We start from the raw sequence: 23,640 nt of genomic DNA, 5'->3' as shown, positions 1-23,640 counted from the left end.
TCCGGAGCCACACAGGGAAAACCAGACCCGTGAAGAAGGGAGAGAGGGAGGTGGAGAAGAACAAAATGAAAAATCTGCAAACTGATAACATGATTCACAGCCCAAGACCAAAACGAGTGTTAATGGGACAAGTAAAGACACAAAAGATGATCTGGATGAGGTGTAAATAGTCCGAATGCAAAGTAAAGAAAACAAGAGGGAAATGAGGTGAAAAAAGCAACAACGAAACACAGAACACAATGGGGGCAGAGATTGTGGTGTAAAATTGTTGAGCTCAGTTTTGTTCTGAAGGCTGTAAAGTGTCTCTTTTAGTTGCGGGAAATAATATATTTCCCAGTTCCGATGACAGGTCACATTCAGTCTGTTTCTCTCTCCACAGAGGCTGCCTGACTTGTTGAGTATTTCCAGCGTTTCCTGCTTTATGTCACAGAGAATGTCAAAGAATTGTTACACCCGGAACAGATGTCTCTTCCTCGGGACACTCCAGCTCGGGTCAGGGTGGGGGGATAATGTTCACTGTTTTATATTTGTGTCTGGTGTGAATAATATCTTAAATTAAATGGAGAAGTTTTTTAAACTGAAGAGAGTAACTGAAACTGACTTTAAACAACATTAACAAGCCCGGGCTGCTGGAGAAACATTTTGGGATTTGTGAGCAGTCAGTTCCGGCTGGTTTGAAGTGAAATCCTGTCGGTGCTGCGGCAAATCTGAACTCAAACCAGATAAACTGGAACCGCTGGGTTAGAGATTCCGGGTGTTGGGATGTGGAGGCTGGGGGAGGGGGAGATGGCGGGAAAACTCTGAGCCTGAGTTTAGACAGGGTGAGCGGGGTAAAGGGGAGGAATGACACAGTTAATGTGGGAGTCAGGGACAATAGCAGAAGGTGGGAAGCTCTGGAAAGGAGCAATGGGGGTAAAGGCCTTCACAGAATGCGTGTTTAAACGAAGATAAAAGCAAAATACTGCGGGTGCTGGAATCTGAAACAGAAAATGCTGGAAATCTCAGCGGATCTGACTGCATCTGTGGAGAGAGAATAGAGTTAATGCTTCCAGTCTGGATGATCATAGGTGCTGCCAGAATTGCTGAGGTTTTCCAGCACTTTCTGTTTTTGATTAACTGAAGGTTCAGCAGGGAAACAAGCAGCGATTTCACACACACTAAACCCAGGGAGAGGGGGTGACCCAGGATAAGGGACAGGCGCAGCTCAGTGAGGCTCTGCAAAGTCCAGCAATCTGTCCACATTGAGAGCTTAGAGCGCCAAGGGGGAGGGGAAGGACAAACTATTTGGGACACAGCAGGAGGTCACCCCTCCCCCCATTCTGTGGTTCCACAGACCCTCCCACACCTGGGCAAGGTTGGCTCGAGGTGCAGGAAGCTGCAAGCTGAGAGGCTGAGCTGTGAACTGGGCCGGGTTGGGGGTTTGAGTGACAGTCCTGGGGTTATATCAGGACAGAAACTGCCACAGATTCCCCCTTTTTCCTGGGACGTTTCAGTGGAGCTGTTTTGGTGAGTGTTTGTAATCTCTGTCTCACTGTCTCGGTAATGGGGGTGGGTTGTAGATTGCTGTGAGTGTTAGACTAAATAACCTCTCCTCATGCTGCTAGTTCCAGTCTGCAGACTCCATTTCTCAGTCCAGTTTGCTGCTCTGTCTCTGTCTCTCTGTACTTTGCTGCAGTGCTCCACATTCTGAGCAACATCCAGCCCATTGTTATCACCCGAAATTTGCGGCAAACTCCCTTCACTGTGGCACAGCGGTTAGCACTGCTGCCTCACTGAGTCTGGGTTCGACTCCAGCCGTGGGTGTGTGACTGTGTGGAGTTTGCACAGTAAGTAGTCTCACAATATCAGGTTAAAGTCCAATAAGTTATTTGGAATCAATGCAAATTACTGCGGATGCTGGAATCTGAAACCAAAAGAGAAAATGCTGGAAAATCTCAGCAGGTCTGGCAGCATCTGTAAGGAGAGAAAAGAACTGACATTTTGAGTCCAGGTGACCGTTTGTCAAAGCTGCTCCTTCATCAGCTCTCCAAAAGCTCGTGGTTCCAAATAACCTGGTGTTGTGAGACTTCTTACTGTGCCCACCCCAGTCCAACATCGCCACCTCAGGTGTGGAGTTTGCACAATCTCCCCCTGTCTGTGTGCATTTCCTCTGGGTGCTCTGGTTTCCTCTCACTGCCCAAAGATGTGCAGGTTCGGTGAATTGACCATGTTAAATTTGTCCCTTAGCGTCCCAAGATGTGTAGGGTCTAATTTGATTTATTATTGTTGCATGTTCTGGGATACAGTGAAAATTATTTCTTGCGTGTTATACAGAAAAAACCCCCCATAACTTGATAAAGTACATGGGGGAAAGGAATAGAGTCGGGTACAGAATATATTGTTGTGGTTGCAGGCAGGGTGAAGAAAAAGGTCAGGATGGGGATTAGCAGGGTAAGTGCGTGGGGTTACTGGGATAGGGGGTGAGCCTGGGAAAGATGCTCTCAGAGTCAGTACAGACTCGATGGGTAAAATGGCCTCTTTCTGCACTGTAAGGATTCTATGATTAGTGAATTACGGTGAGCAACTTTTGAATAGAGGGGTTTCTGGGGCGCAGAGCATTGTGGGAAATATGACCGCCATTAGTCAGTGCGTGACTCTAGATGTTTCATTATAGACTGAGGGCAAGTCAGCAATCTGAGCCCTCAATAATGTTTGTAACTCTCACAGGCCGCCTAGTCTGCTGAATATCTCGACGATCCTCATTTACTGGCCTCCTGCGTGTTTTTAAAAAAATTGTTGCTTTGGTCTGGACTCTATTCATCACCTGTCTCTATGGGTTTTCTCTGAATCCCTCTTTTTCTGTTTTAAATCAGTTTCACAGGGACGAGAAGGGGACGATTTGCAGTCAGGAAACTGAAAGTAAATATCATATCAGGAACTGCCAGAGTCATCTAATTTATCATAACTGAATATCAGTGGATTTGGAACATGGAAGGAAAAAGCACTATTCACAGTGGAGAGAAACTGTACACGGGTTCTGTGTGTGGACGAGGCTTCAGCCGATCCTCTGGCCTGTCAAAACGTAAGTGCAGCCACTCCTTGGAAAAACTGTGGAAATGTGTGGACTGTGGGAAGGAATTTAATTACCCATCCCAGCTGGAAACTCATCAGCGCAGTCACACTGGGGAGAGACCGTTTACCTGCTCTGAGTGTGGGAAGGGTTTCACTCAGTCATCCCACCTACTTACTCATCAGCGAGTTCACACTGATGAGAGACCTTTTAAATGCTCAGACTGTGGGAAGTGCTTCAAAAGTTCTTGGGAACTGATGTCCCATCAACGTGTTCACACTGATGAGAGACCATTCAGGTGCTCCCACTGTGGGATTGGGTTCCAGCATTCACATAACCTTACTGTACACCAGCGAATTCACACTGGGGAGAGACCATTCACCTGCTCCGAGTGTGGAAAGGGATTCACTCGGTCATCCCAACTATTGACACACCAGCGAGTTCACACTGGGGAGAGACCTTTTAAATGCTCTGACTGTGGGAAGTGCTATAAAAGTTCTGATGAACTGATGTCCCATCAACGTGTTCACACTGATGAGAGACCGTTCAGGTGCTCTCACTGCGGGGCTGGGTTCAAGCGATCATATGACCTCATTCCACACCAGCGCATCCACACTGGGGGAAGGCCATTCACCTGCTCCGAGTGTGGGAAGGGATTCACTCGGTCATCCCGCCTGCTGCAACACCAGCGAGTTCACACTGGGGAAAGGCCATTCAGCTGCTCCTACTGTGGGAAGGGATTCACTTGGTCATCCCACCTATTGACACACCAGCGTATTCACACCGGGGAGAGACCTTTTAAATGCTCAGACTGCGAGAAGTGCTATAAAAGTTCTGGTGAACTGACTTCCCATCAATGTGTTCACACTGATGAGAGACCGTTCAGGTGCTCTCACTGTGGGACTGGGTTCAGGCGATCATATGATCTCATTCTACACCAGCGCACCCACACTGGGGAAAGGCCATTCACCTGCTCCGAGTGTGGAAAGGGATTCATTCAGTCCTCCACCCTGCTGAGACACAAGCGAGCTCACACTGGGGAGAGGCCATTCACCTGCTCTGAGAGTGGGAAGAGATTCACTCAGTCATCCTACCTGCTTAGACACCAAAGAATTCACGAGTAACCACAGTGATTGGAATCTGCTGTTAATCCTATCCAGGACTGTAATATGTTCATTGCGTTTGTTTTTGTTGATGTTAATGAACTCCAGCCAGTTATACGGTTTAATATTCTGAATAAAAGTCAAATAAATTATCTTTGTGTTCAGTACTGTGAATCTTTTTAATATCATCAGCACAACTGAATTCCTTTTGAGTTGCTCTCCCTTTGTCCCTCTCCCAGCTTCACTTCCCCGCAAGTGCTCATTGGGAATAAAACTCACAATCTTTTTTGTCACTAAGTTTGAGACAATCCAATCAGCTGCCTCTCCTGCTTCCCTCCTTCCGCTAACCCACTGGGCCAAACCACCTCTAACGCTCCCCTTTATCTGAGCTCTGAACTCTCATCTCTCTGCAGTTTCTCTCCTGCCTCCCCTCATGTCCTCTTAGAACTCATCTTGCCCATGAGACCCATCTCTTGATCCCTCAATCCTATTCCCACTGTCCTTCTGACAGCACAACTTCTCCATATCTCCCTCTCCTTCAAATCCGATATCATCACCCACTTCTCATTAAAATATCTTTGACCCATGCCCTCGTAAACTACCATCCCATCTCCCTTTCCTCTCTAAAGTCCTTGAATGTTTTACCTTCCATATATTGTAACTTGTTTTCCCTTTATCATTGTGTATAGTAAAGTTTATTTTGTTTGTGCAGAATCTGTGGAATCTTTTGCCTTTATTCACTTGTTAAGTGTCTTGAATCTCCACCGTTGTCAATTTTATACAAACTCACCCAAATCTAAAAACTATTTTGTGGGAATTGGGGGAATAGAACAGAAGATGGGTTTCTGCTGCTAAGTTACAATCCCAGCTGATGTTACTTCTGGGCAGGAAGGTCCCAGAATAAAATCCTGGCTCAATTGACCATAACTTTTACCTTTTTGTTTTAGAAATGTTTAATGATGGATTCCAGCAATTTCCCAACTACGGATGTTAAGCTAACCGGGCTGTAGTTACCCGCCTTTTGTCTACCTCCTTTTTTAAACAGTGGCATCACATTAGCTGTTTTCCAATCAGCCGGCACTTCCCCAGAGACCCCAGTGAATTTTGATAAATTACAACCAACGCATCTGCTATTACTTCTGCCATTTCTATCAGGACCCTGGGATGCATTCCATCCGGGCCCGGGGACTTGTCTACCTTTAGTCCCATTAGCCAACCAAGCACTACCTCTTTAATAATAGTAATCGTTTTAAGGACCTCACCCCCTATAGTCCCACAACCGTCAATTTTCGGAAAGCTATTTGTGTCCTCTACCGTGAAGACCGACACAAAAAACTTGTTTAAGGCCTTGGCCATTTCCTCATTCCCCATTATTAAATCCCCCTTCTCGGCTTCTAAGGGTCCAACATTTACTTTAGCTACTCTTTTCCTTTTTATACATTTGTAAAAACTTTTGCTATCAGTTTTTTGATTTTGTGCTAGTTTAGTTTCATAATCTATCTTTCCTTTCTTTCTCGCTTTCTTAGTCGTTCTTTGTTGTTTTTTAAAGCTTTCCCAACCTTCTAATCCCCCACTAGTTTTGGCCACTCTGTACGCATCGGTTTTTAATTTAATACTCTCCTTTATTTCCTTAGTTATCCACGGCTGGTTATCCCTTTTCTTACATTCCTTCTTTAACATAGAAACATAGAAAACTGCAGCACAAAACAGGCCCTTCGGCCCCACAAGTTGTGCCGAACATATCCCGACCTTTTAGGCCTACCTATAACCCTCCATCCTATTAAGTCCCATGTACTCATCCAGGAGTCTCTTAAAAGACCCTACTGACTTTGCCTCCACCACCACTGACGGCAGCCAATTCCATTCGCCCACCACCCTCCATGTGATAAACTTCCCCCGAACATCTCCCCTGCACCTACACCCCAGCACCTTAAACCTGTGTCCTCTCGTAGCAGCCATTTCCACCCTGGGAAAAAGCCTCTGAGAGTCCACCCGATCTATGCCTCTCAACATCTTATATACCTCTATTAGGTCTCCCCTCATCCTACGTCTCTCCAAGGAGAAAAGACCGAGCTCCCTCAGCCTATCCTCATAAGGCATGCCACTCAATCCAGGCAACATCCCTGTAAATCGCCTCTGCACCCTTTCAATCTTTTCCACATCCTTCCTGTAATGAGGCGACCAGAACTGAGCACAGTACTCCAAGTGGGGTCTGACGAGGGTCTTATATGGCTGCATCATTATCCCCGGACTCCGAAACTCAATCCCTCGATTGATAAAGGTCAGCACACCATACGCCTTCTTAACCACCTCCTCTACTTGTGGGGCCGATTTTAGAGCCCTATGAACCCGGACCCCAAGGTCCTTCTGATCCTCTACAGTACTAAGAGTCTTTCCCTTTATATTGTACTCCTTCATCCCATTTGACCTGCCAAAATGGACCACTACGCATTTATCTGGGTTGAAGTCCATCTGCCACTTCTCCGCCCAGACTTGCATCCTATCTATGTCCCTCTGTAACTTCTGACATCCCTCCAGACTATCCACAACCCCACCAACCTTCGTGTCGTCGGCAAACTTACCAACCCATCCCTCCAATTCCTCATCCAGGTCATTTATGAAAATGACAAACAGCAAGGGTCCGAGAACAGATCCCTGGGGCACACCACTGGTGACCAACCTCCATTTAGAAAAAGACCCATCTATACCTCCATCTTGCCTCCTTTGGGCAAGCCAGTTCTGGATCCACAGGGCAGCAGCCCCTTGGATCCCATGCCCTCTCACTTTTTCGAGAAGCCTTGCATGGGGGACCTTATCAAACGCCTTGCTAAAATCCATATAAACCACATCTACCGCTTTCCCTTCGTCAATGTGTTTAGTCACATTTTCGAAGAACTCCACCAGGCTCGTAAGGCACGATCTGCCTGTGACAAAGCCATGCTGAGTATTCTTGAGCATACTAAACCTCTCTAAATGCTCATAAATCTTGTCCCTCAGGATCTTCTCCATCAGCTTACCAACCACTGAGGTTAGACTCACCGGTTGGTAATTTCCTGGGCTATCCCTATTCCCCTTCTTGAAAATAGGAACCACATCCGCAATCCTCCAATCCTCCGGCACCTCTCCCGTCTCCATCGACGACGCAAAGATCATTGCCAGAGGCTCTGCAATCTCTTCCCTCACCTCCCACAGTAACCTGGGGTACATCTCATGCGGACCCGGCGACTGATCTATCTTGATGCCATTCAAAGATTCCAGCACAACCTCTTTATTAAAGTCCACATACTCAATCTTTTCAGTCCACCGCAAGCCCACAGTACATCCATCCATGTCCTTCTCCTCTGTGAAAACCGAGGCAAAATACTCATTAAGCACCTCTGCCATTTCTACTGGTTCCGTACTGATTTTCCCGCCTTCACCTTTTATAGGCCCTATTCCTTCACGTCTCATCCTTTTACTCTTCACATATTTATAGAACGCCTTAGGGTTTTCCTTAATTCTACTTGCCAAGGCTTTCTCGTGACCCCTACTGGCTCTCCAAACTTCCTTCTTTAGTCCCTTCCTACAAGCCGTATACTCTTCTAAATCCCTATCTTCGCCAAGCTCTCTGAGCCTTTTGTACGCTTCCTTTCTTCTCGACTTGGTCCCGCACAGCTTTCGTGCACCATGGTTCCTTTAACCTACCAACTCCTCCCTGTCTGCTCGGAACATTGTCCTGTAGAACCCTAGACAGACATTCCTTGAAAAACTGCCACCTCTCTTCAGTAGATTTCCCCGAGAATCCCTCCTTCCAATTTACTCCTCTAATTTGCTGCCTTATGTCTTCATATTTCCCCTTTATCACAGGAATATATTTTTGCTGACTACTGAGAAAAATCTCCTTAAATATCCGCCACTGTTGCTCAGCTGTCCGACCAACTAGTCTGCGCTCCCAGTCTACATTAGCCAATTCTGCCCTCATCCTATTGTACTCCCCTCTGTTCAAGCAGAGGACACTGGTTTGGGACCCTATTTTCTCTCCCTCCATTTGTATTAGAAATTCAACCATATTGTGATCACTCATTCCAAGAGGATTCCTCACAAGAAGATCATTAATTTTACCTGTCTCATTACACAGGACCAAATCCAAGATAGCTTGCTCCCTCGTAGGTTCTGTAACATACTGTCCGAGGAGACTATCCCGACAGCATTCTAAGAACTCTTCCTCAAGTCCACCGTGTCCGACTTGAGTCAACCAATCAATATGCAGGTTAAAATCCCCCATGATTATTGCTGTTCCGTTTTTGCACGCATCCATTATTTGCTTTTTTGTAGCCCGACCCACCTCAAAGTTATTATTTGGGGGCCTATAGACCACACCCACCGGTGACTTTCTCCCCTTACTATTCCTTATCTCCACCCACAACGATTCCACATTCTGCTCCTGAGAGCCTATATCGTCTCTCACTACCGCCCTGATGTTATCTTTAATTAACAGAGCTATCCCACCTCCTTTTCCTTCCTGTCTATCCTTCTGAAATGTCTGATACCCCTGGATATTCAGTTCCCAGTCCTGGTCACCCTGCAACCACGTTTCTGTAATGGCCACTAGATCATACCCATTTGTACTGATTTGTGCCATCAACACATTCACTTTGTTTCAAATGCTACGTGCATTCAGATAAAGTGTCTTTATGCTGGCCTTTATATGGACCTGATTTGTTAGTGCATTCTTTTGATTGCACGCTCTGTCCCTACCTGTCGCAAACTGGTTATCCTTCCCCAGACCATCTCCTTGCAGTGCGTTAACCACCTCCCTTCTTGTGTTTGTCACCTTTTTCACTCTGCCTGAGCCCTTGACTCCTTTAACTCGGTGAATGTCCTCATCATTAACCCTCACTCGTACCCTCTCCTTTACCTTTGATTTTGTAATTCCCCATACCCCTGAACCCTCCCTCCCTCACACCCCCCCCCCCTCCCCACCTCACTATTCAGTTTAAAGCCCTATTTACAGCCCTGGTTATACGATTCGCCAGGACTCTGGTCCCAGCATGATTCAGACGAAGACCATCCCATCTGAACAGGTCCCATCTTCCCCAATACTGGTGCCAATGTCCCATGAATTCAAACCCATTCCTCCCACACCAATCTTTGAGCCACACATTTACCTCCTTAATCTTATTGACCCTACGCCAATTTGCTTGTGGCTCAGGTAGTAATCCAGAGATTACCACCTTGTTGGTTCTGCTTTTTAATTTGGCTCCTAGCTTTTCATACTCCCTCTGCAGAACCTTTGTTCCTGTTCTGCCTATGTCGTTGGCACCTACGTGGACCACTACAACTGGATTCTTACTCTCCCAATCCAAGTTCCTCTGCAGCCCAGATGAGATATCCTGGACCCGAGCACCAGGCAGGCAACACAACCTTTGGTATTCTCAATCTTGGTCACAAAGAACAGTGTCAATGCCCCGAACTACACTATCCCCAATTACCACTACATTTCTTTTTTCTTCCTCCACCTGAACGGCTCCCTGTACCACGGTGCCGTGGGCAGTTTGCTCATCCTCCTTGCAGCCCCCGTTCCCGTCCACACTGGGAGCAAGAATCTCAAACTTGTTGCACAGATTCAGGGACTGAGGCTCTTGCAACTCTACCTTCTGGATCCCACTTCCTGCCTTGCTCGCAGCCACACCCTCTTGTCCCTGACCCCCGGCTGAATTAGTTAGTCTAAGGGGTGTGACTGCCTCCTGAAACACAGCGTCCAGGTAACTCTTCCCCTCCCTGATATGTCGCAGTGTCTGAAGCTCAGACTCCAGCTCATCAACCCTGAGCCGGAGTACCTCAAGCAACCAACACTTACTGCAGACATGCTCACTGGGAACCACAGTGGGGTCCACCAGCTCCCACATAATGCAGAAACAACACATTATTTCCCAAGAGGAAGTAAAGTTTTGCCCCCTCTCTTCGGGAATGAGAAATTCCTCCTGAATACACTCAACAAATTTCGCTCCATCCAACCGTCTAATACGATGGCTGTCCCAGTCAACCTCTAATGCCCAAAGCGAAAATCATGCCCCTAGACCAACGAGCCTACGCAACCGGCGCTTTCACCGAAATATAACTGGTTTGCTTGTATCCAAAGCAGCTCAGAAATCCTTGGTAAAAGCCTGAAATTGTTGAACAAACGCAGCACGTTAGTATTTTGCTAACTCGACTGTTTGGAACTGGGCGCTGTCGTGTATAAAATACAGATGTTACCCGCTACACTACACAAAGAATGTCGAGTGCCAAACTGAATGAACGTGAATATTTTCTTATGAGTCCACCTCCTCCAAAGCCAACCTTTTTCCAGATATGGGTCACTGAGATTCTGTCACTCAGCCACTGTCCTCAGCAGTAAAGACAGAAGGAGAAGCGGTGACTTTCCAATATTAAATTATACAATTATATAAATCGCGGCATATATTAAATTTATAATGTTAAATTTTACTCTCTGAAAAGAGGAAAATTCTAAACATATCAACTGAGTCGCCTTTGTACCTTCTTGTTTGTAAGCAAAATAAACCAAATTAGTCTGTTGATCCCTGGCACTATTCTGATTTATAACCATAAGCCTTTAAGACGATAAGATATAGGAGTAGCATTAGACCATTCGACCCATCAAGTCTGCTCCGCCATTCAATTGTGGCTGCTAAGTTTCTCATCCCCATTCTCCCGCCTTTTCCCGGAAACTTTGATCCCCTTACAAATCAAAAACATATCTACTCAATGACCTGACCTCCACATCCTTCTGTGGCAATGAATTCCATCGATTCACCACCCACTGGCTGAAGAAATTCCTCCTCATCTCTACTTTAAAGGATCGTCCCTTTACTCTGAGGCTGTGCCCTTGGATCCTCGTCTCTCTGACTTACACGGATATATCTCCCCCAGCACCGCACTTTTCCCAAAGTCTTGGTATGCTCTGGACTTCGGTGTACCCGGGATTTGAACAGAGAATTCCAGGAATGATGCCCGCAGGTTTAGCATCATTCTACGATGTAAGTAGGAAACGTAACAAGGACTTTCTACAGAGCACCAATTCGGATTCCTGGGCAGCATTTGTGCCTTGGTATGTGTTGGAGTAAACCCTGAATCGACTCAACAGCCAAATGCGAACTTGCATTAAACAACATTTGTCAGCAGAGGGCGCCAATCTCGAGCCCGGTTTTGGAGTGGGGAGGGGTGCTGGGGGGGGGGGGGGGGGGAGGGGCGGTGCTACAATCTCACGTGACATTATCACTGGAGCCTGTATGGATGGTAGGCTGCTGAGGTCACAATAGACTCCACTTCCCCTCCCCACAATCACACCCACACAGACAAACTGACTCACACTCACTCACACACTGCAATCAACGGAGCAGAGTCTGGGTTCCCGCTCCCTTCCTCACTCTCTGACTCCTCCATTCTCATTCACTGAAATAAATCCACTCGGACATGTTTCTGATCATTCTGGCGGCGCTCTTGCACAGTAAGTACCGGATAACGTTCATCAAACCACGGAAACATATTTATACACAAAGATGCCAATTTAATTAACCATCAAAAATATCCATGTGAGGTGTAGATGGGAGGTTCCACAAACTATAAATTTACATGAACTCTTGATATTTAATTCCTCTACCTTTACAGGTGGACTGTGCGCAGATCCAGTAACTCAGTCACCGGTGACAATAACAGCATCAGAAGGGGATTCGGTGCAGTTGGATTGTAACTATACAGACAAGGATATGAGCTACATGCAATGGTATCAGCAGAAACCGGCACAGCCACCGAGATGGGTTATTACCAATGCATTAGTAGTGGAGGAAAATGAAGTTTCAGGACGATATCTGGCGGCTACTGACAAGTCCACACAGAGCGGCTCCCTCAATATAAGCGCCCTCAGTTCGGAGGACGGAGCGGTCTATTACTGTGCAGTGAGGCACAGCGTTAGATTACAGCTGAAACCCCGTACAAAAACCTCAGCGCGTATTTACAACTCCATGAAGATGTTTTGATCACGTGTTCACGAAGGCGGCGATTCTATTTACCAGACAATTTGACCTTGTTCAAATCATCATAGAAGCACTTTGGTAAATCTCGAGACTAAACCCCATGCCGCGACTTATATAGTAAGCAGATACCAGGAGTATCGAGCTATCAGCTGAAGGATGCGCTCAGAAGTGGGGGTAATATAGCAGAAAATTACCGGCTGTTCATCCAGAATTGTTAACTCAGATGAGCCCACGGACACCGACTCCTCGGCATTCGTCCGATAACTCAATGCAGAATGGATCAAAGTCTGCTGAAGTTCATAACAAATGAAATGCACAATAACCTCCACACAGACTCACTTAGCAACACGACTATTATTATAAATCCGGGACTCACAGAGACTCACCTCGCAGCACGAAGATAGTCTATTCCCACAGCTGACATTGGTGTATTGTGTGGTGGTGAACTGCCTTCTTATGGTCCCTGATGTGCAGGTACACACACTGTGCTGTTAGTGAGGGAGTTCCAGTGATTTGGCACAGTGACCGTGAAGGAACAACGATATATTTCCATGTAGGGATGTAGAATAACTTGGAAGGGAACCTCGAGGTTGTGGTGTTCCCATGTGCCCCGCTGCCCTTCTTCTCCTAGATGGCAGTGTTCGTGTGTTTGGATTGTGCTGCCTAAAAAAACCTTGGTGAGTTGCTGCAGTGTATCCTGCAGATGGTGCACACGGCTGTCACTGTTCGTCTGTGGTGGCAGGAATGAATGTTCATGCAATGGGTAGCAATCAAGCGGGCTGATTTGTCCTGCATTCTGTCGAGCCTCTTGAGTGTGGTTGCAGCTACACTCATCCAAGCAAGTAGAGGGTATTCCATCTCACTCCTGACTTGTACCTTGTAGATGGTGGACAGGCTTTGGGGAGTCAGGAGGTGAGTTACTCGCCGCAGGATTCCTAACCTTTGATCAGCTCTGGTAGCCACTGTATTTATATTCCTGGGTCCAGTTTTCTGTCAACTCCCAGGATGTTGATGGGGTGGGGGTTTAATGTCTATTAAGTCCCATCTTATGTGTACCCATATACAGATGGGTACACATAAGATGGTTGCCTGGCACGCAAACAGTCACCCGGGAAAGAGACATTAAAGTCAAATCGGTTCTATAGTGTCGTCCCTCTATTCTGGGGTTGTGTGCCGTGTAAACCCTTTCAGTATTCCTGATGGCAGGTGATGGGAACGGAACAGATGCCTGGTCAACAATACTGCAGAGGTCAATGGCAATCCGCTGGAATAATTTGAAATAAACAGTCACAGAATGATAAGGACATTCATGGTCACCAATGCCCTCTTAGGGCATGGTAACTGGAAGATCAGGAGGTGGATGGCACAAGAGGCCTAGAGAGTGGACTCTATAATTCATTGCATTCCAATGTCTCTGGGCAGACTGGGCAGCAATGTTTGCACAACGTTTCTCATCAATAAACAAATCTGCTTAAAAATAACGGCGTCCACAGTTCCTTATCTGTTAACCAACAAAACCACAATCCTACACTAGAAGTTAATGCATATACTTTACATTGTGATTATATTAATCCGTCAAGCCTGCTTCGACAGCACCTTGCGAACCCGGAATCTCTTCCATCTAGAAGGATAAGAGGAACAGCTGCATGAGAACACCCCTTCAAGCCGCACACCATCCTCATTTTGAACCATATCATAGAATCATCGAAACACTACAGTGCAGAAAGAGAACAGTTGGCCCATCGAGTCTGCACCGACCACAATCGCACCAAAGCCCAACCCCATTTCCCTGCTAATTTTACCCGCTAATCCCTCTAACCTACGCATCTCAGGACACTAAGGGGCAAAGTTAGCATAGCCAATCAACCTAACCCGCACATCTTTGGACTGTGGGAGGAAACCGGAGCACCCGGAGGAAACCCACGCAGACACGAGGAGAATGTGCAAACTCCACACAGACAGTGACCCAAGCTGGGAATCGAACCCAGGTCCCTGGAGCTGTGAAGCAGCAGTGCTAACCACTGTGCTCTACGTAACGCCGCTCCCTTGCGTCAAAATCCTGGAATTGGTTTTCGGTTTAAGATTACGGGCAGAGGACAACAAATCAGAAAAGTATGAAAGGAGAATTGAAGGAAAGTGAGACATTACGAGTGCGAAATACAAAGCCAAAAGCTGTGAGAAAGACAGAAAGGAAGAGATTCAGAAATGACCCTGAATGCATTGTTCTTTCAAGTTACTCATATTTCACTCACGTCTATTTATATAGTTGCATTGTTTGAAAACACGTCCCTCAGTAAAAGCCCGCTGGAGACGGCCCATCGACAACCTTGCACTTGCGGACAGCGTCACTTAACCTGAGTCACCGCCAGAGGGCGCAGTCGTCACATATTTCTCCCAACTTGACATGATGGCGGCAAAACCTCTGGCACCATTCGCATATCGCTGCTATTGGCAGTAACCACGCAGTCCCATTTTTCTGCTCTCACCTCATGTATCCTGTATTAGTAAATGGGCGACACGGTGGCACAATGGCTGGCACTCCTGCCTCATAGCAAAGGGGGCCCAGGTTCAATTCCGGCCTTGGGTAACTGTCTGTTTGGGGTTTTCACCTTCCCCCGTCTCTGCGTGCGTTTCCTCCCACAGTCCAAAAATGTGCAGGTTAGGTGGAATAGTCATGTCCCTTAGTGTTAGGGGGATTAGGAGATTAACACGTGGGGTTACGGGGATAGGGCCTTGGTGTGACTGTTGTCGGTGCAAGCTTAATGGGCTGAATGGCCTCCTTCGGCACTGTAGGGATTCTATGAAGAGATTTCTGTTGATTTACTTGTTTGGCACTGGTTGTATCAGAAATGCGGGTGGATCTATGAGCGTTGTGGGGGCGTGAATCTGTGTTTCCACTCCAGGAGAATATTTCCTGAGCTGCAACGTTACTGATTCGGGAGAAGGACCTCTGCTCGTCAATATATCACTTTTTCACTTAGCGTTTCCTTCCCAATTAAAAGTAAAGAATATGCTGTTCTCCTGACTGCTGTAATTTAGGTATTACTATTAATCAAATGATGACTACTCTTTTTAAAGAAAAATATTGATTGGGTGTCGGTCACAAGTCCAAGATTTTGTCGATCACTAATTGTCCTCGAAACGGGCTGGGCTATTTGAGAGTTAGTTATGTGACTACAGTTGTTCTGTAGTCACACACAGATCAGGCTAGGCTAGGAAGGCAGATTTCCTTCCACAAAGTGCATTAGTGAACCAGGTGGATTTGCAGTGATAGCGTTCGGAACGATCATTGCGAGTAGCTTTCAATATCAATTAATCACATTTAAATTTAACCAGCTGCTGGGGTAGAATTTTGACTACTTTTCTCGTAAATCGAATTTAAATGTAACCAGTTGATATGATGGGATTGAACTACTTTTCCCAGAGCATCATTCTGGGTCCGTGAATTACTTTTCCAGTGACCCCATGTTGACAATGATTAAGTTAAAAAAGCGGAAGTTCTTGAAGTTGACACTTCCCAGTATATTATATGAGATGGGGCCACAACTACCAAGTGCATCTTGTTGTCCCTGAGTGGACCTTTGAAGAAAAGGCAATGTCATAATTAGCTGCACTATAACCATTTGATATCCTAATCCTGCTGATTTCAGGCACGGTCAAGTTTCAGTACAACATCCACAGTACACTTTTTACATTATCTCAGGAACAATAAACAGGCAACTAGAGCTCACTGATCGACTTCCCTGTTCCTTTAGTAAAACAACGAAGATTGCAAAGTATCTCACAGCCCATCCACTGATATCTGAACATTCGAACACAAAAATTAGGCTGCCTGCAAATCTGCTCTACCATTCAGTCAGATTACAGTTCATCTGATCTTCTGTTTAAATCCACTTTGCTGCCTTGATCTTCTTGAACCGTGGCATAAATTTTAGTTAAAATGTTGGTTTCACTCAGCTTTAAAATTATTCTGTGGCCCTCAGCCTCCACCGTTCTCTGGACTCTCACTGGAGTCTCAGGCACTAATGCTCGGATGCGAAAGCTTAGAGAATGTGCACAGAACATTGATTGGAAATCCACCAAATCAATCAACACTCCTTGCTCCTCCGTTCCAATAACAAAATGAAGTTTTTTTTTCTTGACATCCCGTTTCCAAAGCGGAACAATTCGCCCAACAGGGACACCGAATGGAGGACAAGTTGGAGAGCTTCCATTCACTAACAGTCATCTGAGCAATTATCAATCTCACGGAGCCACTGGCGAGACACGGAACTGACGCGTGAGCATTCTGAGACTCGTCATCAGATTATTAAGGGTGGGGATTAGAATGGGTGTCTTCAAATATCCGATTCCTCCTTTACAGAGCGGACAGAGACAATGCGGGTACTCGGCATCTGGATTGTGTGGGGGGCATTTCTAACAGGTATATCTGGACATCACGTTTGTTTTCTCATTTCCAAAACTTGGGTTGAATCTTACTGTTGAGTACACGTCACTCTATTCTTTATCTATTTGAACATATTTTCCAGGTCTGAGCCATGGAGATTCTGTCACTCAGTCGCTGTCCTCAGATGTTAAGACAGAAGGAGACGCGGTGACATTAAACTGCAACTATGATACTGCAGAAACCTACTATTATTTATACTGGTACCGACAGCATCCAGACTCCCAGCCCGAGTACATACTGTGGAAGTACTCTAGGGGTAATGAAGATAAAGCAGATTTTGCTAAAATCCGTTTCTCGACTGACCTCCAAACCCCGAAGAAATCCATCAGTTTGACTATCTCGGATCTGCAGTTGTCTGACGCGGCCGTGTATTACTGCGCTTTCAGCCTCACAGTGATGGAAAGCAGCCTGACTCCTGTACAAAAACTGTCTCAGCAGGATAAGTCAGAGCTCCTCGCTGCTGTATAGAACTTCTGGCAGATGCAGCCACAATGAGCAGCGGCGCTGTCAGCCGCTCAAACACAAACCGACAGGAAACCATATTCACCTCGGATCAACTGTCACCGAACTGTTTCCAGGAGAGGCCGAGAAAACAAACTGCAGAACCGTTTTAGGCCGACAAGTCCATCACATAATGAATGTGTCAATTAAATCGTCCCTTCTGCTGCTAATCAACTCTGTATTCCTCTAAAATCAGACCTGGGTGATAAAATCCCAAACATCCGTCAAACCTGGCCGTGAAGCGCCACACACACAGCAGACGGACAGTTCTCCATGTTTGTGTGACGTCCTCTGATCCCGAAGTCCCTATTTGTCCTTTCCTTATTTTTCCATGCCTGCTTACCATATTGAACACCACTCGCTCCATCTCCCTTTTCAGTTTCTGGGCCTTTGAGGGTGAGCTGTTCATAGCGTTTATTTGATCAATATTGCTACATTCCAGACAGCTTGCACACCCTGAACACATTTCATAATGTTGTGACTTTGATTTCTCAAACAAATCCGAGCAGCCAATTTCCACATCTCCCTGACTGTCTTCACCTGATACCAGGGTAGCATTAAACTTCTTATCATATCTGGCTTGTTCAACTGTTTGTCGCTGCTCCTTGATTCTGTAAATCAGATGAATATTTGAATACTGTTTGGGAAACATTGTGAAATTCAATTGAATGATCAAAGTCAATGAGTTCTGAAATCTGTTCATTTTTCATAAATTGTTTCTTACGCAACAGCACAGTCTGATCAAAAAAACCAGAGAACTGGTCTTGGGCCAAAGGCTCCAGAAATCTATAAGGGGAGATGAGGAAGAGTTGTTTAATGTTACAGAGAGGCACGGAAACAGCTTCAAAACACTAAGTGAACGAAATAGATCAAATAGATTTATAAAGGCGAGTTTAATTATGAACGCGAGTTAAAACCAACTAATACAATTCCGAACGTGTCCTTCACCTCTTCTTATGGGGGATTATATTTTGTTCTTTTCGGAAGATTCCTGTGACTCTCACTGAGTTTAATTCTTGTCCCTATTTATTGGTGTGACAGCGCCATCCTCTGGCCACCAACTGGAACTCCAATTCTGGGGAGTTTCGTCTACTGGATCCGCTCCATGTATCTATGTGTGCTCCATCGCACGGAAATACACGGCACTATTCGACAGAAGATATAAAGGAACTGTTTTGTTTCCCTTCAGCAAATCTGCAGAGAACCTCGGTTTGGGGACCTTTGTTCACCCCCTAAGCTATATTTCTTCAGCAAATATCTCGGGGCTTCCCCGGAAAACTGCATGTACCAGAGGAGAGCTGGGGTAGTGTAGATTATCAAGTAACGGCAGTCCAGTCCACACTGTCCTTCCCGAATTGTCAATTCGAAATGAGCCTGGAACACTGAAGTTTTGCCACTCATTCATGTCACACAAATACAGATTGGTTCAAAAGTCAGGGTTTAAAAATAACCACTGGATGACATGGTTACCATTTAATAATGGACCCGCCGGGCAGCAAGATCATTATAATCAGTAAGGAGCATGGAGAACACATGGTTTCCGGGTATACATCTCGATACGAAGTAACAAAATGCTCTAATTCTGCCGGTGATTCCAATCCAGTGTAAAGGGTAGCCCCTGTTATAATCTGGTTTTATTTTTTGAGGAACTGAGGGGCATTTCCCAGAGACAGGATTGGCTACTCTGCCGGAACTGATGGATATTCCCCGCCAATAAATGAGAGCTGTAAAGAATCGCATTTTCTGGTTCCTTCTGTGTCTTATACGACTTTCCTCATAACTCTGTCTCATTGCTTCCGTCTCTCTGTTATACCAACCTCTCATTTTTTGTAAACCTCCTTATCGCTATCAAATGACTGGAAATTAATTCAAATAATTCAAGCGGTGACAACAGAGTTTGACAAACTCGACAAACAAAGCTACCCGAAACCACCAGCAGGTGGCGTGACTTACCGTCGTTGCGGAGTTTTCACATTCATACCTGAAAATCAATGTGTCCTTTCTATTTGTCTCATTTAATGAATCCGTCATTACCAGAGACCATGTGAATGGCGGTGTAAATAAGAAGCAGATAGCTGAAGTTAGCGACATACATTTAAGATCACGTGTGTTCTCTGCTCTTGGATTGTTTGGAAATGGATAATGTTCACCAGATTTAAGCAGTGATCCTTCCTTGTTGATCAGCCCCACTACTCGCCATCAGCAATTGCTGAAGCGATTCATTCCGCTGCTGTCTGCACCCGGGCAAAGACGGTGAAAGTAAAAGTAGCGGAGCAGATCATGGCTGCATTTCGCGTTTTATCAACAGTCATCCAATGGAGCAGCACCACCTTATCCTCACTGCTCACATCCGCACAGCGAAGTGTGTAAACCACCAAGGGAATCCTGTAAATCCATAACATCTGCAGATCGTGCGATGGGCCATTCACCCCATCGTGCGTTCTTGGCTGTCATTAAGTGGTACAGTGGTGTCACAGTGGTTAGCACTGCTGCCTCATAATTCCAGGAATCCGGGTTCAGTTCCAGGCTACGTGGAGTTTGCAGATGCTCCCAGTGTCTGTGTGGGGTGCCCCTTTCCTCCGACAGTTCAATGATGTGCAGGTTAGATGCGTTTAGCATGCCAACTTGTCAAATATTTGTGGGTTAGAATAAATCGCCACGAGAAATCTGTGGGGTTACGGTGATGGAGCAGGAGAGGACCAGGAAAATATACTCTGTCGGAGAGTCACTGCAGACTCGAAGAGCCTGATGGCCTCCTTTTACACTGTATGGATTCGAAGACAATTATTGATCTTTTTATCAACTGCATTCCCTAAACTCCATATTCCTTATGCAAACGTAATTGGAGCAGCGCTGGTAAGCTTACTTCCAGCAATGTAGCTCAAACAGACATGAGAGTTTATTTATTGAATTTTCAGTCATCTACCTGAATCACTCAAACATTCTGGTTCACTGTGTACCATTCAGGATACCTGTCACTGAATCAAGTGGTTAGCTGATTTCCGTCAAACACTTACTCATCTCGAACCTCTTAATGAGGAAGTATGATCTGTATTGCTGAACGTTCCCCTCCAGTTATTTCTCGGATCTGATCTGCTTTCTTCCCGACTACAAGATACAATAGCAAATCTTCCCTTGTTGGTGTTTCTTCCAACATTTCGGATTATATAAGCATCTGAAACCAATCGTAGAAGCTATTCGGTTACCTCCTTTACCGACTTCTTGCATAGAATTAATACGAGACAATATAAATCTCCATTACTATTGTTGCATAATTTGTCTGCATATTTCTTCCACTATCTTCCTTCCCGGTGCAGAGACATGGTGAGGGACACAATAAGTTCAGAGATAGGGTTGTCGAGGTGAAGAGCTATAGAGTGACACGAAGATGTACAGATTCCGAAAGATACTGAGTAAGAAACTCCTGATATTGAGTTTGATGTAACGGTTAAAATGCACTCAGTGTAAACGTTTCCATCGCATCTTCTGATTCTGATTCGCACGCTGTCTCTCAAAGGCAATAAAGGAAGACTTCCATTTATATACCGCCGTTCATGACATCAGGACTTCACAAAGAACTTTACACCCAAAGAAGTCTTCGAATTTTCATCACTGTCTTAATATAGGAGTCTTGGCAGTTAATAGGTGCGCTTCAAACTCCACAAAGAACAAAGTGATAATCAGGTCATCGATTTTAGTGATTTTGATTGGAGGGCTGATGGAAAGTGACATCTGTCAGAAAACCTGTCATTCTGTCATCTAAGTTGCCATTTCCGCTCATCGGTCGCACAGATATACATTCAAGTTCACATTTCAGGTTTTGGCTCATTTAGTTCCACTGTTGAGGTGGAGGGTGGGTGATGCACTTTTATAGGAAAGTTCAGTAGATCCGCAATGAGTCTCGATTCCCTCATATGCCTGAGTGTTTCCCCCCCCTATTTCTTTGTTGTGAAGAACGATTTTAAAAAAAGAATCTTCTGGCAAATATGCGCCATTTCCCATAGATCACTTACAATATCACTTGTGTCAGTCTTCTATTAGAAAAGTTTCAGATGGTGATTCACGATGTTAGTCTGCACCTATAATCCCATTAAATTCTGTTGTACAATGAGTCTGTCAAAAAACTATCAGCATTAATTATTTTACGGTTAATATTTGCCGAGGTCAGAGCAAAGATAATATGGTTCTAACATCGAGATTCGGATAATTTTGAGCAACGAACTGCAATCATACGGATTTTGCCCACTCGACATGAAAAAGTTTAAGGAATGTTTCGAACCGCGGCCCTTTCGCATGTGAGGCGAACGTGATAACCACTACAATACAGAAACAGCTGGCAACAGCTTAAAACAAATGGGCCTGTCTGCAATGTTCAACTGCGCTGTGTTGCTGCAGATTCCAATGGTTCGACTGAGTGCCAATGTCACTTAAATCGGCAGACAACCGTTACTTTCAACCTGATTGCTCAACTTAACTTTAACGTCAAAGTTTAAAAGCGTTCGTCCATCATTTTTCTAAGGGAGCAAAGATTTCGGCTCATTCATTAATTTTCATCTTTCTTCGAATAATCTCAACCAATTGTACTCAGTAATAAAAGCAAATTACTGAGGATGCTGGAATCTGAAACCAAAAGAGGAAATGCTGGAAAACCTCACAAGCATCTGTAAGAAGAGAAAGGAGCTGACGTTTCGTGTCCAGATGACACTTCATCAACGCTCATTGTACAATTGTACTCAGTATTTGTTTCAATATTTAGTATCAACGCATTATTTAACACACGTCTTCATGATGAATTGAATATCTCTGAAATTGAATATCACTCAATTGCAAACATAACTGACCACCAAATGAATCGAGTCACCGGGTAATACAGATCGCAATTTTGAGAATGACCATAGTCAGCTTTTAAACAAAGTCAATTACATTTAAATGGAAGGGATTGAAGAATTATCTCTTAGTTACACTTGAGCCTTTTTTTGTCATGGGCGCGAAACATTCAGACGCATGAATTCCGGCCATCTATGGGAAAGTCCAGTAGATCCGCACTGAGTCTCGATTTCCTCATCTGTCTCAGTGGCTTTTCCAATTTTTTGCTATGAAGAACGATATAAAAACTCTTCTGGGAAATGTGCGCCATTTCCTCTGGTTTACTTACAGTATCACTTGTGTCTGTCTTTTTGAGCACACACTACTATTTGTCATGTTCCAGATGGTGATTATGTCATTCTGCACTGATAGACCCATTAAATTCGGTTGTAGACTGAACGACATGCGAATATGTACACGTTGTCAAAGTCGAAAGGTTTCTTTCCTGTCAGTGCGTCAAGAGATATCAGCATTTCTTATTTTACAGAAAGCATTTGAGGCTCAGGTTAGAGCAAAAATAATTTGGCTGTCACATCAAAGTTCGGATAATGTTGAGCAACGAACTGAAATCATGCAGATTTCTTCACCCGACATGAGAAAACTTAATGAACGTTTCCCCCCGGGGACCTTTTGCGTGTGAGGCGAACGTGATAACCACTATAGAAACAGCTGGCAGCAAACTCCAGCAAATCTATCTATCTGCAATGTTAACTGCGCTGTGTTTCTGCAGGTTCCAATGGTTTGACTGAGAGCCCATGTCACTTGTTTCAGGAAGAAAACCGTTACTTTCAATCTGATTGCTCGCATTATCTTGAACTTCAAAATTTAAAAGCGTTCGTTTGGCAAATATCTACGGGACCAATGATTTCTGCTCATTCATTAATGCATCCATTCTCATCGTCCATTGAAAATTCTCAACCGATTGTGCTCATTAATAAAAGCAAATTACTGAGGATGCTGGAATCAGAAAACAAAAGAGAAAATGCTGGAAAATCTCACGTGGTCTGGCAGCATCTGTGAGGAGAGAAAGGAGCTGACGTTTCAGATCCAGATGGCACTTTATCAAAGCTCATTGTACAATTGTACTCAGTATTTGTTTCAATATTTAATATCAATGCATTATTTAACACATATGTCTTCATTATGAATTGAATATCTCTGAAATTGAATATCACTGAATTGCAAACATAACTGACCAACAGAAGGAATCGAGTCACCGGATAATAGAGATCGCAATTTTGAGATTGACTATAGTCAGCGTTTAAACAAAGTCAACAACATTTAAATGGAAGAGGTTGAAAACATATCTGTTAGTTACACTTGGCCTTTTTTATTTTGGGCCTGAAACATTCAGGTGTATAAATTCCGGCCATCTACAGGAAAGTCCAGTATTTCCGCGCTGAGTCTCGATTTCCTCATCTGGCTGAGTGTTTTTTTCCTATTTCTTTTTTATGACGAACGATTTTAAAAAAAATATTCTGGGAAATATGCGCCATTTCCTCTCGTCCACTTGCAGTATCACTTGTGTCTGTCTTTTTGAGCACACACTACTATGAGACATGCTTCAGGTGGTGATTAACTATGTTAGTCTGCACCTATAAACCCATTCAATTCTGCTGCAGACTGAACGAGATGCGAATATGCGCACGGTGTCAAAAT

At 44.9% G+C, this 23,640-nt stretch overlaps 1 protein-coding gene across 1 annotated transcript in view; it reads left to right on the top strand.

Annotated features, from left to right (window-relative positions):
* Positions 1 to 4,173, top strand: part of LOC144489398 (uncharacterized) — a 31,401-nt gene extending 27,228 nt beyond the window's left edge. Inside the window, exon 5 of the mRNA XM_078207231.1 lies at positions 3,136 to 4,173. Coding sequence (XP_078063357.1) covers positions 3,136 to 4,173 — 1,038 coding nt within the window. The remainder of the gene's footprint in view (positions 1 to 3,135) is intronic.
* The last annotated feature ends 19,467 nt before the right edge of the window (positions 4,174 to 23,640 follow it).

Source organism: Mustelus asterias, unplaced genomic scaffold, assembly GCF_964213995.1.
Source record: "Mustelus asterias unplaced genomic scaffold, sMusAst1.hap1.1 HAP1_SCAFFOLD_2146, whole genome shotgun sequence".
NCBI classification, from domain to species: domain Eukaryota; kingdom Metazoa; phylum Chordata; class Chondrichthyes; order Carcharhiniformes; family Triakidae; genus Mustelus; species Mustelus asterias.
Note: the sequence above shows the minus strand (reverse complement) of the source record. Positions and strands in the feature narration are given on the sequence as shown.